The sequence below is a fragment of the Phasianus colchicus genome, chromosome 15 (genome assembly GCF_987193195.1).
Source record: "Phasianus colchicus chromosome 15, bPhaCol1.hap1.1, whole genome shotgun sequence".
Classification (NCBI taxonomy): Eukaryota; Metazoa; Chordata; class Aves; order Galliformes; family Phasianidae; genus Phasianus; species Phasianus colchicus.
In genome coordinates, this window is record NC_143450.1 from 8,879,844 (window position 1) to 8,895,097 (window position 15,254).

At 56.9% G+C, this 15,254-nt stretch overlaps 1 protein-coding gene across 2 annotated transcripts in view; it reads right to left on the reverse strand.

The window, feature by feature from the left end:
• PPARGC1B (PPARG coactivator 1 beta) overlaps positions 1-15,254 on the reverse strand; it is a 43,930-nt gene that overhangs the window by 9,999 nt on the left and 18,677 nt on the right. For both annotated transcript variants that reach the window (XR_016471472.1, XM_031598070.2), the window contains exons 2-11: positions 8,717-8,890; positions 7,522-7,734; positions 5,727-5,837; positions 4,103-5,216; positions 3,624-3,660; positions 3,171-3,235; positions 2,005-2,776; positions 1,252-1,327; positions 419-540; positions 123-277 (exon numbers count right to left, since the gene is read on the reverse strand). Coding sequence is in view for 1 of the 2 variants with exons in the window: in XM_031598070.2 (XP_031453930.2) it covers positions 123-277; positions 419-540; positions 1,252-1,327; positions 2,005-2,776; positions 3,171-3,235; positions 3,624-3,660; positions 4,103-5,216; positions 5,727-5,837; positions 7,522-7,734; positions 8,717-8,890 (2,839 nt within the window). In the remaining variant the exon portion in view is untranslated. The remainder of the gene's footprint in view (positions 1-122; positions 278-418; positions 541-1,251; positions 1,328-2,004; positions 2,777-3,170; positions 3,236-3,623; positions 3,661-4,102; positions 5,217-5,726; positions 5,838-7,521; positions 7,735-8,716; positions 8,891-15,254) is intronic.

Sequence of the window (15,254 nt, forward strand, 5' to 3'; positions counted from 1 at the left end):
GGTGGGCTTTTGCTGCAGGCAGGAAAAGCTTTAAGATTCTTGCATGACAAAGATTCAGAAATGCAGTGTGCTGTTACCACGATACGCTGATAAACAGGATGCTTCTGAGGAAGCCTTCTTACCTAAATCAGTGTATCTGGTCCAGAAGAAGTTCCCGAGGCTACCAGAGCTGAGCTGGAAGGAAGGCTCGTTCCTCTTCCTTAGCGAGGTGCCATTCTTCAGAGATAAGGCGGCGTGCTCTGAATACCGGTAGGTGATGAAGCCATATTTATCCCCCCTGAACAACCAGAGAAAGAAGTGGAGTTGTGTCAGGCTCCAGAGCCATGCTAATGCAACTCTGCTCTGTGCAATGTGCCCACGGATCGGGCTGGGATGGGCACGGTGCAGACCCCCACACACCGGGGACCACACCACCCACCTGTTAGTCCTGGACAAGACTTGGCACTCCACGATCTCACCGAACACCTCGAAGCGTTTCTTCAGTTCACTGGAACTCATGTTGTTGGAGAGGTTCCTGATGTACACCACCCGGCCTTCCCCCTGCCAGCACCAAGCCAGAGGTCTCAGGCTTCCAACCCACACCTCCACTGCTGCCGACGGATACTGGCAACATGGAGTGCCAGGAGCCCCCACCCTGACCATGCAGTCCTTCTGGCTCCCAGCCCACCAGCTACATGCCCCTTCCTCCCATTAAGTGCCTCCTGCACCCCTCTGGTGTTTACAGCTCATCTTGGTAAAGTCCTCAGGGAATATTCCTGAGACAACTGGGGGAAAAATTCAATATGCTGCAGTAAAATGATGCCAGATGGGCAGGTGTGAACATATGCATATATGCATGGCAGTAGAGAGGAACAGCAGCTATGTCCCTGCACATGCAATCCCATTCCTGCCATACACCCATGGACCTGAGCTGCCTCTGCAGCAGCAGTGGTGGTAGGGCAGCTCCAAGGATTCTCCAGTTCACCACCCCAGCTGCCAGCTCCACAATGGAGTGCTGACGTGGGATGCTCTGGGTATTTCTGAGCCAAGGACTCTGTATATTGCCAATTGCCAATTGTTTCTGCTTTACTTTAGATTTTCTCTCTTCCCCCACCATGTCCTTGTTTAACACTGGCCTTGCACCAAATGATGCTGAAGCCAGAGCTAATGGGCTCCAGTGTTGCTTTTCCAGAACAGATTACTGAGGGCTGTGAGTTTCTTTGTCCCAGTGCACACGTGGGTGCCCGCGGCTGCAGCTCCCTGCTCACTTACGATGGCCTTTTCCCGTTTCTTCTCAAGCTGGCCCCGGCTCCTGCTGCCACCCTGACACCGCTCACTGTTCTTACACCTGCAGGGCACAAGAGTCAAGGTGAGCCCAAAAATGGGACCCTGGGGGAAAGCTTCAGCTGTCAGAAAGGAGCTGAGGGGCTGGGAACTATCAGCAGCAGAGGAGAGACTGAGTCATGCAGAGCATTCCGCTGTGCTCCAGCACTGCAAAGACCTTTCCCTGATGCCAGAAGAGGTCTCTAATTGATGTATATCCCTTCACATGAATGGATCTGGCCTCTGCCCGTTGCTCCCAGCACAGTGGAAATCCACATTACTTCCCTAGGTGCCACTCTCTCTTGCTATGGCTGATGTTTTCAGCAGCTGCTGGTGTAGTACCAAATTATATCAATGGATTTTAATTAATTAGCATCTTTATGACTCAGGCTAGCAGACCAGAGAGAGCCAGTGCTGTCATACAGTGCCTGTGGATAGTGCTGGGAGCACAGCTTGTGTGCACCAAGCACAGCGGGAATGATATCAGGTCTGGTGCTGGGAGCAGGATGACCAGAGATTCACACAAGGACCTCCTGCAGCAGGAAGGGAGGAGACAGCCATTGTGCTGGGTCAGGCCAAGGGCCTGTCTGGCCCAGGACTGTCCCAAGCCATGGCCAAAGGAAGTTTCTACAACAGCATGTGCCCCCAAGCTACTGCCTGCAGCTGCTGACGGCTGCCAGCCCTTTCCAGTGCCCACTGTACCTGAAGGTGCGTCTGCTTGTGGGGGATCGGGACCGGCAGCACGAAGACCCCGAGCTGGACCTGCTCCGGGAGCAGTAATGCAAACTGGTCCTGGAAAGAGGGTTTCTCCGCAGGCACAGCTTGGTGTCCAATGGGCTGTCACAGTGCTCCTCTTCCTCCTCTTCCTCTTCCTCCTCCTCTTCCTCCTCTACCAGGGAGCCACTTTCACTGCAGCTGTCGTCAAAAACAGTGTCATATTCGGGGGTCTTGCAGAAAGCCATGTCTTCATCATCAACAGGACTGTCTGGGACACCAAAGTGCTTCGTTAAACTGGCTCTGATCTCCTGATCTCTCAGCTGCTTGATGCCATCCTTCCACACCATCTCGCCACCTGCCTCCTTGCTGCCAAGGTCCAGCTCCTGGTAGTGTGTGTCTGGGACCCTCCTCTTGTGCTCCATCTCAATCTGGCCTGAGGGCTCCCAGGACTTGAGCACCTTCCTTTGCAGGGTGCCCTCAGGCTTCAGCACCTGGCAGTAGTCATGGTCCCCAAAGGAGCGTGAAAAGGGCCGCTTGAGCACTCCTGACTGCTCAGCAGCTCGGCTTAGGTGGGCCAAGAGCTCTGTCCTCTCAGGGTGCTTCTTCGTGGCTTTCTGAAAGGTGGCTGTGTCCCCTGTGCTGCCAGCTCTGGAGCTGGGGACTGTGCTGTCCTCCTTGCCTGTCTCTTGGGGGATGTCTGGCTTGTACAGATCCTCCTCAGCAGGCTTGTACGGTGGAGTGGTGGGTGGCGTGAGACCTGAACCCGTGACAAAAAACCACAGGAGTCAGCAGGAGTCAGCTCTGCCCCAACTGACACACTCCATTCGAACTCAAAGGATGAGCAGCATTGACATCGATCCACTCACCGGCACTTTGAGATAAAAGGATGCTGGATCCCCAGTGGGACCACCACACTCTCCCTTCCCCTTGGCCCATGCAGCAGACCCCTGAACAGCCCCCCACATCCAAACACCTACTGCAATGCCTGTTCTTCAGAAAGACGGAGCCTAGAAGCTGCTCACAGTGTTGTGAATCCCCATGGCTGATCATGATGGGGGCTCACACAGCACAAGATGAATGCACCAGCAGCTCTAAGCTGAACTCAGGCTGTTCTCCAGCCCAAAAAATGAGACATTAAAAGCCCATCCTACCTGCTGTACCACACAGCTCCATGGTCAGCATTGACACCGAGTTTCTCTTCCCAAAAGTAGAGTCGCTGGAGAACAGCAGAAAAGAAGGAAAAGAATGTATGTAGGTGAATAGAGTCAGGAAATATAAAAAAGGAGGCTGAGAAGATGCTGCCTACAGACGTACTATCCCACCATTCCTAGTGCCTGACGGTGACTGGGACAAGCAGCATGCCCTTTTTGCCACTGCTGGGGATGAGCTGCAGCCAGACCTTAGGACACATCCCCCAGGCACCTGTCCTCACCCAAGGGCCTGAAGCCCCCCGGCCCCTTGCACCCAGGCGATGTGCATGGCTCCCACACCCCCGCCCCGCTGCACATCGCTCTGCTTTTTGGCACGCCCAGCCGGACACAATGAGACGGCTTTCCAGCCCCAGCGCGGTTAGTTCTGTCGACACAGATCCTGTGTGCACTTACGTTTGCGCCAAGGACAGCGTGAGACACCGGGGTGTTTCTGAAAGGCAGGAGAAGCAGGGTTACCGGCGGAGCTGCGCTCCCTCCAGTGCCCGTGGGCGGGCAGCGGCGCGGGGCAGCGGGAGCCGGGGCTGGGGCCACTGCCAGTGAGGTGATGGCATCCACACGAGGGACACACACAGGTGTGGCCTGGCCTGGGCCGGCAGGGTCATGCACACAAAGCACTTGCCATGGACAGGCTGTGCCGGCTGTGCTTTTGGGGCACTGGTGCAGCTGAACCCCGCGGGGGGGTCCAGCCCAGTGTCTGCTGGGCTGCTGCTGTGGCACCCGCTGCCTCTTCCTGCCATCGTGATGGGGAAACTGAGGCAGGAGGCAAGGGGGAAGCGGATTGAAACAGCACCCCGACACCATAACAGTCCCCAGCTCCCCACACGTGGGACCCCGCGGCCAGCCAGCACCTGAGGGTCACCCCCACCCCTCACCTGCATGCTGCTGGGGGGCACAGCGCTGGCTCTCACAGCTCTCACCATCCCCCAGGGATGCCGGGATGAGGGGCTGGGGCTCTGCTGGCGGCACTGCGCTCCCACCATCTCCCTCGTCTGTGCCGCCCACCTCCACTTCGGCCGCGGGCTCTTCGGCAGGGAAGGCCTCCAGTGGCGGGCACAGCACGGGCTCCCTGCTGGCTGTGGCCTCCTGGGGCACAGAGGGGTCGGAGGGCGGCTCGTCGAGGAAGGACAGCCAGTGGCCCAGCTCAGGGTTGAGTCTCTTGGACCGTCGGACGGCATAAACAGCGCTCTCGGGCCTGCGGGCCACCTTCCCCACAGCTGTGCCTGGTGTGCTCGCATGCCTCCCGGCCTCCTCCTCCACACCTCCAGGCTCCCCAGTCGCCTCCATCTCAGTCCCAGGGCTGTGCCGCGGCTCCACTTTCTCTGGCACTGCTTTGGCTCTGGATTTGCAGGCCCCACCGGCCTCCTCCCTGTCCTGGGCCTGCACTGCAGGGCAGCAGGCGGGGGGCAGCCGCGCCAGGGAGGCGTACACGGGCCTGCCCAGGCGGTAGGGCTTGCTGACATCGCACAGCAGGTCCCGTGCCAGCAGCTCCTTCAGGATGGAGAAGGAGGCTGCTGGCTTCTGGCAGGCCCCAGCTGCGTGCCAGGCGCAGCCCGGCCGGCTCTCTCGCAGGGCGCAGTCTGCTTTGGCTCTCTTGAAGGGGCTGCCGCAGGGCTGGGGCCTGGCATCAACAGCGTCACGGGCGGGCAGCTTCCTGGGCGGCAGGCAGTAGGTGTGCATGTAGCGGATGAGCTCCACCACCGAGTGCAGCCCCCCCTCGCAGGAGAACCGTCCGTCAGAGCCGTCCTCCACCGAGGAAGGAGAGGGCACCGCATCGCTGGAGCTGAGCGAGTCCTCACTGCAGTCGCTGTCGTCCTCGTGCTGGACGCAGTCACCCACAGGTGGGTAGTGGTGGCTGCTGTGGCACCGCTCGGTCACACGGGGGGCTTTGGTCTGGGCACAGGGGGTGGCGGAGGTGAGGTGCCGGTGCAGCTCGGTGCAGCTGCGGCTCTGCGGAGCGCCCGCCTGCCGGTCCCGGGGAGCATCCACCTTGGGAGAGGAGAGAGCCAACCGTCAGCTCCGTGCCCCGCAGGTGGATGTGGGCCCAGCACCAGAGCAGGGGAAGAGCCACGTGGGATGGTGGAGACACCCAAGATGACAGAGTTCCTCCTTCCCAAGACAGTTTTACAGCTGCTCTTAGGCAGTCTAATTTGCCCATCCTAATTATCGTTATTCAAGTAGAAAAATCTTTGACGGCAGCTTCTGCTGGGGTCAGGAAGGGGCGTGGGGCCGGGTGCTGCAGTGCTCCCTGGGCCCAGTGGTGCCACGGTGGCTGCAGGCTGATGGGAGGGGGCCAAGGGGCAGTTCCTATACAGCAGCTCTCAGTGACGCTGGGAGAAGACTGAGGCCCTGAGCCCCACAGCAGAACAAATCCACATGTTTTGCTGAGCCCCATAGAGACATATGGAAAGCAGAAGGCACTCCACCACCCCACAATGCTGTCCCCCTTCACCATGGGGCTCAGGGCCCTTTTCCGTGCATGCACCACTCAGGAAATACCTTTGTGTAGGGTCGAGATGGCCGAGATTTGGGTGTCCCCGGGCGCCGGGTGCTCCCATCCCTCTGCACCTCACAGCTCGGAGGCGATGGAGAGAGGAGCAATTTCTTCAGCTGCAACGAGAAGTGTCGAGAGAGTGTGTCAGCATGGCAGCTCCTCCAACGAGCACCACGTGCGGGGGGCTGCGGGCTGTGCCCAGTGCTGAACTCCCAAAGTAGGGGAAAAAGGCAGGAGGGGTCTCACACCTCTCAGTGCCCACAGCCTCATGCCTATGAGCAGCACAGGGGCAGTGGGGATGTGGAGCAGGGGAATTTGCTTCCCAGAGCCATCCCTGCTCCGACCACATGGGAGCTGTCGTAGCGTTGCATGCCGCAATCCATCAGCTCTGTCCTTTGGTGACAGAGTCCATATTTACATGGTGACTGATCTGGGCCAGTTTTGGGTACTCCCCAAGGCTCGTTCAGCTGTAACACCCAGAACGAGGCCCCCGCTCATTAGTGAGCTCGCAAAGCACTGTGCAGATGTAACCCTTATGTGTTGGGCTGAGGTTCTCCCCCAGTACGCTTCCTACAGAGACTCCACTGCAATCCCAAGGGTGGTCAGAGTGGAGTTCTCCTGAGTTCACACACAGCTCTGACAGCCAGGTTAACAAAACACTTCTGCTCAAAAACCTTTTTTTGGTCAGGAAAAAAACCCACCACACCCAGCAGCAACAGCATTTTGTGCTGCACCTGGAGGCGACAGCGGCTCAGCACAGGGTGACCGCATAGGCTCTGCAGGACTGCATGGAGGCACAGATCTGAAGTGCCCTGGGTCAGGCACTGGGATTTTTTGGATAATAGGACTGGGAGTGCCCAGGTCAGAGCATCAGCTGGAGCTGTGGGTGTGCAGCTCCTGTTGATGGAAGCAACCAGCACCTTCTCCCTCCCCCTGCAACGTATACATCCTATATATACACATACATATTGTGTGTGATATATACACCCACCTGCGCGCGGGACTGTGGGAGGTGGAAATGCGCGCTCTCACCACTGGATGTCACTCCTCCCCACCAGGGAGCGGGGCTGGGGGGACCCCGGGCAGGGCTGGGGTCTGGGGGGGCCGTGAGCCCTGGGAAGGAGCAGGACAAGTGGCCCCATCCCCACGGACTTCTTGGGAATGGCAGAGGTTTGCAGCGAATGCTGCAGTGGGCCGGGATATGGGGAGCAGGGCCAAGCCTGGTAGTGCAGGGACCAGGAGAGATGTCCTGTTTCCAGGTTACAGGGACTGAGGCCACACAGCCCTGGGGGAGCTGCGGAGAAGGCATGGGGGGGTTACACCCACCCGCTACAAGCTGAGGGCAGTGCTCGCACTCAGGCTAAGTCCCCTCTGTCCCTCGTTAGAGAGCAGCGGGAGCTTTGATACTGGGTGGGCCTCAGGGCCATGATGCTCTGGAGGGAGCCCCAGGCAGCCCCACAGTCTCTTGTGGCATTAACAGGGGCTGTGGGTCTCACCATGACACTCCCCACCTTGTGACACCCCCTGTGGGTGGCACCCACCCCCACCCCCTTAAATAGATACTGGAACACACACAGCAGCACCCAGCTTGTTCCCATGAGGATGGCGATGGAGGTGACAGCAATGATGCAGAACATGTATACGTATACAATACAAGTATATGCTTTGGTATTGACGGTTAAAGAGAGTTTTAAGCCTAGAATGAAAAAATTCAGACCTTTGCTTCCTATCATACCCATGCAGCCGGCTTATCAGGGGCTCATCCAAATCCACCTTAAACAGTAGGAAGTGGGTTCTTACTAGAGACAGCTCATCAACCTCGGGGGCTGGGGGCAGCTCCCCCGTGACCAGGGCGCTGGGTTTGGGGGAGGGGGCAGGCGAGGTGTAGGCATGGTTGAGCGTGTCCCCCTCTTCCATACATCGGAAGGCAGCCAGGCCCACGTCATCTCCCTGCATATCATCCAGTGTCTCGGTGAGGGCCGCCAGCAGCGCTTCATTCTCGCTGTCTATTATCTGAAAGGAGCAGGGAGAGGGATTCAGGCACCTTTTGGTCCTCCTCCGTAATATCCTTAACATAAACCATACTCAACAAGAAGCAAACATAAAATTAGATTGGGAGCAAAGTCAGGCTCACAAGGAGGACTGCTGTCTGCACACAGCCTCCCTTGCTCCTCTCTTCATGTTTGAAAACTAAATATCTTTTGTTCCATGCCCTAACCTTGCTAGCAGTTACTAGATCAGGCTCCAGGGAAAGGCAGCAGGATGCTCCATTTTTGGCTCTGTTTCTTTTCCTCCTGTTATTGGCACGAGACTGCAGCACACACGAGTTCAGTGGGATACATTTCATCATACTCTGCTGTGCCTCACAGGCCTGCCTTTTGCATTTCTTTTCTGTTTATCTTTTCCCCAGGAAGTTCAGCGGAAAATATGCATCTCGTGATGAAGGTCCGTCAGCAGGACTGGACCACTTTCAAGCACAGCATCAGCACAGCACCAAAGCCAGAAGGCTGTTATTAAGGCCAGGTTGGAAAATATTGGGACTTTTTTGTTGTTGTTCCTTTTCTTTGAGAACAAATCCTCCTCCTTCCCCAAAAGTGACCCTCTGTAGGTAACCTGGCCAAGCAGGCCTCCAAGTCAAGGGCCTGGCAATGTTCAGGAGGGCATGGCAGCCCTGAGAGGACAGGCACATCCAGGCCACAGCATGAGAGGAGGGAGAGTTTTGGGAAAGGCGGCTCTGGCACCTCCTCATTAGCCTTACTCTGCCTGCTCCATTTACAGACAGTGAGCAAATTAATGAGAGCACTAATCAGCTGGGGAGGGGATATTAATAGCAGTCCCATCGCACCTTCCCTCCCTTCTCCACACACCCTGTGCTCCCCACGCCTTTGCCTTTGGGTCCCTGGTGCCTGGCTGTCACCCAGCACGAGCCACACAAATGGTACTGCCTCCAGTACATGGAAGGATGTGTCCCCGTGTCCCCATGTTCCTTGGGTACCTGGAAGAGCTCAGAGTCGTCGGTGCTGTACTGGCTGGACTCCGTCTCGGAGTGCTCTGCACACCACTGCAGCTCACCAAAGCAGCCAGCTGAGTCGAAGTCACTGGCATCCAGCTGGGACAAATCGATCTCGGGGAAGTCGGAGTAGAGATGCTCCTCATCAGACACCTCATACTGGGGAGAGAAGAAAGTGGCAGTGAGTGTGGAGCTGCAATGCAAAGGGTTTCACTGGGGTTCCCACATGCATCACCTCCTCTCAAGCACATTCCTCAGACTACAACAATGGCATTTTGGAATAAAATGGAAACGCTGGGCACATATCAAGCCCAGGATGGGCAGAGCCTGGAGTGTGGCAGCCAGCAGTGCAGCCTGTGGTGCCTTTGATGATGCACTGTGAGCATCGAGGGATCATCCTGCTGCCCAACAACAGTGAGAGGTGAGAGCCATGGGCACACACATATGCAACACACAGGGCAAGGCTCTGCAGGATGGCTTCGCACCACTTACCCTGTCCCCACTCCTGCTACGTGGCAGCACAGTGCTCCTTGGGGAGGTGCACGCCCCAAGGCACTGCAATGAAGGCCCCTCAGGCTCCTTGCACAGGCAAGAAGAGAAAAATGGCACAGTGATCACCATCACCGTCCATATGTATGTGGGGCAACTGGAGCTCTAGGAATCGAGCTAAAAATATCCACTGAATCACCGAACACAGCTGAGACCTGCCCTGATCCCACCTGGCTCCTCACTGCCTGCACGGAGCTGCACCCGCCTGCCCCACTCCCCCCGTGCATCCCCAGCAAAACATGGGGCTCCAGCACAGGGTGAAAGGTCCGCGTGCATCGCCCCAGCATTGGCTGCCCAGAGGGAGTTTTCTGGTGATGAGGGAAGCAAGTTTGTTTACACAGCAAATGGATTTTGAAGCAGGCAAACATCTGAGCACGTGAGAGAGGCAGGAAAACACGGTGGCCTCCACTTGTGCGGCGCTGACAGGCTCTGCTCCACCACGCAGCAGGGGGACAGGGATCTCAAACTGAGCTGCAGGAAGGGCAAAGGCAGTATTTCTGTCTTCCTCATCTTCTGCAACAACTCCAGCTCCCCCTTCTCCCTAAATCTTCCCATGGGAACACAGGCAAAGGGCTTTATTTTTAGAAAAGCCATACACACACATATATACGTGTATGTATGTTCAATTAAAAATAGCAAAGCAGACAAATTCTCCTGCTCCTTTTGATATGCCACAAGGGAAAAGTTCTTGGTGCTGAGATCACAAGGAGCAGCTGACACCAGTGCTTGGGACGTCTTTTGATCAACTCCGCAGATGTGACACGTCCCCGTTGGCAACAGGGCTGGGTAAAAATAAACTCCTGCAATCCAATGCCATGGAGCTGCCCAAGCCGGGCACCCAGAGACGGGCATTTGGTGCCCTGCGTTGCAGTGACCCCAGGCAGTATCTGCAGTGGATGCTCCTGGACTCCCAGCTCCCATATGGGTGAGCAGTGCCTCAAAGCTCCGCACCCCAGCAGGGCACCCCTGTGCCAGGCCATGTGCCAGGCTTTCAGCAGGAGGGATCTTTTCAGGACAGGAGCACAAGTGGGGAGCATGAGCTGGTGCTGGTGTGGTACCAGTGTGGTACCACTATGGCACCAATGTGGTACTGGTGCAGGCCTGCTCTGGGCATGGGACTTCATCTGTTCCAGTTTTCCCTTTTCCCATCCTTTCCACTTCCTGCTGCCTTGGGAGAGGAGTGAACTTTTGTTCTAATTTTATTCGGGAGTTTGTAGGAAGATCAGCCATGGGTTCTTGGTGTGCAGCCAGCAAACACCCATGGAGACTTGCTCGAAAATTCGGAGGCATCCTCCAATCTGGACACCTGGCCTGTGTGCACTGCTGCATGGCTTCAGCCAGAGCTGCAGGGAGCTCTGCCATGTCCAACCCATCCTGCAGCAGGAACGGCTCCAGGGTGTCCCCATGCCACAGCCCTATATTGTCCAGGGACACAGAGCCAGAGCCTCAATAGTGGAAGCAGGACCTGCCTGGGAGATGTGCAGGGACCCACACAGTGGGGCTTTGTGTTCACTTTGCGGGTTTGTGCAGAGCTGGCCGTGCCCAGTAGCCCTGTGCTGTTCTGTGGAGATACCTTGGCTCCCGGTACTCTCTATTCATTGTCCCCAGCGTCCCCATGTACCACGGCTGAGCCAGGAGCAGCGATAGCATGAGGGACAGGCTGCCAGGGACATTCAGAGGTCACTGTGGTGGTGGAGGCTCTTTGCTGGGGCCCTGCTTTGCCCAGGTCTTTTCCCAAGAAAGCACAGTGCAGCCTCTTTCAAGCAAACAACTCTCCCAGCCTGTTCTGAGTCTTCACTCAGCAATTGCCTGAGTAGTGACAGTGGGGAGGCAGGGGACAGCCAACTTGTGTCTGCCTGGGAGCTGGAGCAACCACTGGCCAGATTCACCTCTGAGCAGACCCTGCTGAGCTCAGCAAGGCGCTAACACTGGTATGGGGACAGCAAGTGGGCCATGTCCCCGGGCAGGTGATTTGCAGCTTTTTCTCCTGCTTTGGAGCAGCACTAACTTCAGTGGAGGTGTTTGAGAGGTTTTATCTGCTAAGAAAGGAGCCCAACTATATTTCAAATATTGGATTAACAAAATGGGAAATGTTTTTTTTTCTCTTTCAGTGTGAACTTGGGCTCCTCAGGCTGAACCAGCCAGCAGTTAGTGTGGTCATGGCCGGCCTGGGGGCACCCAGAGAGCAATGGGTTCTCCCATGCATGGCACCAGCGAGTCCATGACCGCAGCTCAGGGACAGCACTGAGGCAGCACTGGCCCTTATCTTGCAGCCTCCTGCCTGCAGGCCCTTGAAGTCGTGGCCAAGTGCTCTGCAGCACAGCTCTGGGCGCAGCGGGCATGCCGTGCTTGTGCTCAGCGGTGCTGCACAAGCACAAGGCTCTGAAGTCTGCCGGCGCGGATGGGGCACGGCAGCCTCTCCATGGCTTAATCCCAGTTAAGCTGGAAGGGCAGATCTGCACCGCCACTTCCACACATGTCTCCAGGATGCTGTGCAATCGGCTTGTCACTCACATGCCACTTAGCTGCTCTCTGTGTGTAACGAACAAAAAAAGGAAGGAAAGAGGGGGCTTCCCAGGGAGGGTGAAGGAAGAAGCCGGAGGCTGTGCCCTCACAGGGAGTGAGGCTGTGACTCACTGCCCCTCTATCCCCACCACTAAGCGCTTGCTCGAGGCATTAAGGGATAAACACATCCACACACACAGGGGAGACAGAGCTCCAAATTAGCTAGTGGCATCCTGGCTGCAAGGTGAGAAAATCCAGAGCCCCACGGGTAGCTGCCACCACAGCCCTGCTGCAGGTAGGAATGCTGCACCCTGAGCTCTCAAAAGGAAAGAAACACCTTGGGCAGGAGCTTGGAGAGAGCTGTTAGCGCTTATCTGGGAAATCCGTAATTACAGACTGCTTGAAATGGGGATTACGGCCATGCGGGTGGCAGACACTGTGTGATTGTTCCAGCTGGGGCAAGGGAGCGAGGGGGCAGCAGCACTGGTGCCACCAGCACCATCCTGGTGCCCCGCGGGCACCGACCGTACCCTGTGGGCCCCTGCAGCCGGCGCCTGCCCGTCCCAGAGCTGTCACCGCAGGGCTGTGTCGGCTCCCGCCCCGCTCCCCGATAAGAGCATGGCAAGGGGCGGCTGCCCCCGGTGCCAGGAAGGGGGCACGGGATGGTGGAGGAGAGAGCTATAAATAAGAGTAAATACAGCAAGGAGGCACCTGGCCAGCACTGTGAAGGTCACTGGAGCGCGTGCCGCAGATAAGCAGCCCCCCTCCCCACTGGCATTTGACAAAATGTCACCGAAGGAGCGGTGCAGTGTCAGGTTGTGTCGCTGCCTGCTCCCCCCTGTTATTTATAGGCCCCGCGGTTCTGGGGCCACTGCCACCCCTCCTGCAGAGCTGCGAGGCTGCAGCACTGAGGCCTGCCCTGCTGCAGTGCTGCATTTGGGGGGAGAGGGGCAGAGAGAGCTGCCAGCTGCCCAGCTCTGCGCAGGCATGAGGTTAGGAGAATTTGACCTCTGCACTCTCTTTTGTTTTGAGTTGGTACTGATTTGTTTTAATGATTCAGCCCAGCCAGAAGGAAAAACAGCGCTATCATTTAAACTTGGACAAAGCAAACATCAGGCTGGGCCTTCCTTCCTCAGAAATAGCCACTGTTTGCTTGTGCTGCTGCAGCATGGGGCAGCCCTGGCCACAGTGCCAGCTTTGCACAGCTCCCTGCACAGTTCCACACAAGCTCCATGCACGGCTCCCTGCTCCACACACAGCTCCACGCAGAGTACTCTGCAAAGCTCCATTCACAGCTCCCTGCACAGCTCCACACACAGCACTCTGCAAAGCTCCCCGCACAGCATCATGCACAGCACCATGCACAGCTCCACGCACAGCTTTCTGCAAAGCTTCCTGCACAACACCATGCACTGCTCTTTGCACAGCTCTCTGCACAGCTCCACGCACAGCATTCTGCACAGCCACATGCACCACTGCATGTACAGCTGCATGCAGACAAGCAGTGCAGGCAGCACACAGAGCTGCTCAAGGTCTGTGGCACAGCCATAGCCGAAAGCACAATGAAAGTGTTCTCGTTCACTGACTTTTGTCTTACATTAGAAGGGTATAATTAAGATCAACCACAAGATGCGAGTAATAGGAAATATTAAACATTAACTACAAACAATAAACATGAACTTGCCAGGATATCTTTGATATGGTGCAAAGATGGAATAAATTGCATTAAACTATCCTTGAGTCACAGCATGGACCCAGAATAAAGGAGCCTGAGATAGTGCGATAATGCCCTGAGTAAACAAAGGTGTACTGGAACATTTTAAACAAAGGTGTGCCGAGTTTAGGAAGAAGGGCAGCAGCATAGTGCCTACATCGCAGGTTGTGGAGCTGCATTCTAATACTGCACCCACCGCTGTCTGTGTGGGCTCTGTGTTGCAGTCACATTGGGCACAGCCATGGTGGCCTGGGTCTTGTCCCAGACGGTGCCCAGAGGGGCAGGGAGCAGCGGTGGCATTGGGGCAGGCAGGGAGCCCCTAGCACAGGGGTCCCCCCCAGCACAGGCTGCACTGTGGGATGGGACCAACGCCTGACTCAGTGGGGAGCTGACCGTTAGCCAGTCTGCTGTCACCAAAATTCCCCACAGCGGCAACTCCCAGCTTTCAAAAGGACAGGATGAGCCGGTGATTATTTTCAGACCTTCCTCTTGCCACGCTCCGGGTGCTGGCAGCCACATGACGGCTGTGGGCAGGGACCAGGTGGGGTGGCTGTGGGGCAGGAGGGTATTGTCACCACACTTATAAACCCCCCCCAGCACACCAGCTCCAGCCTGTGGCACTGGAATCCATAGGCTTCGCTCAGGGATCTGCAGAGGTGACACAGAGAAGCCCAGAGGCTCTTCGGGTGCACTGAGAAACAACAGGGAGAGGCACCCAGCAAACACAGAGTCCCACCAGGGCCACTTCCCACAGGCACTGTCACCCCCAGGTCCCTGAGAAATGCAGCTCTGGAGACCACAAGCTTTCCATCCATGGCACATCAGTGCGCTCTCCCGTTGTGGCACACTGGTGTGGTTGCCATATTAATGCTGAGCACTGACAGAATATGGGAGGGTGAACTGTGATCACCAAAAATCTCCTCCTCCTGTGGAGGCCCTGTCTTGGCATGCAGCCCAGCCCTGCAGCTGGAAGGCTGTGATTTGGGGATCTGGGGCACATTCTCCTCCATGTCAGCAGAACTGTGGCTGTGAAGTGAGAGCTGAGGCTGAAGCCAGCCTAAATGCCAGCCCCTTACACATCCATCTGAGGAGTGAGTGGGGATAATGTGCTGACTACTGCCTGCAGGATCAGCTCACCCTTCCTCTGCTGGGGAGCACTGCCTGGCTCTTGTGCCAGTGGGCAATGCTCCTCCCTCCAGATTGGCACTGCAGCTTCTGCACCTGTATGGGGCTGTTGGCACCATGAGAAAGCAGAGCACCAACTTAGTGCTAATCAGGGCGAGGCGGGAGATGAGATGGAGAAGGTTCAAGCCCAGGTTAAGAAGGCGCAAGGAGGATCTTTCCGCATTAGCCTGAGCTCCGAGCGGGTCTGACCACACCGTGCCACTGCCATGGGCGCGCTTAGCATGACACTGCGGTCAGGGCATTCAGCACCAAAACCAACCCAGGATGACCCCCAGCACAGCCTTATCTCCTGCTGGTCACCAGAATCCCCTCTGGGCAAGGAGAGGAGGAGGGGAACAGCACCCTTTTTACCCTTCTTGCCCTCTCCACAGGCTCCAAAATGCCTGCACCTTCCCAGCACGCGCACCTGCATACTCTGCAAGCCCCGATTCTCACAGCCAGGACCTCCCTTCCCTCTTTCCCTTTGCCCACCCACCTCTAAGGATGGTAAGTGCTGTGTCCCCATGCATGGCACAGTCCATTCCAGTCTCTGGCACTGTGCTCTGGGGCCGAACAGGGGCCCAGGTAACT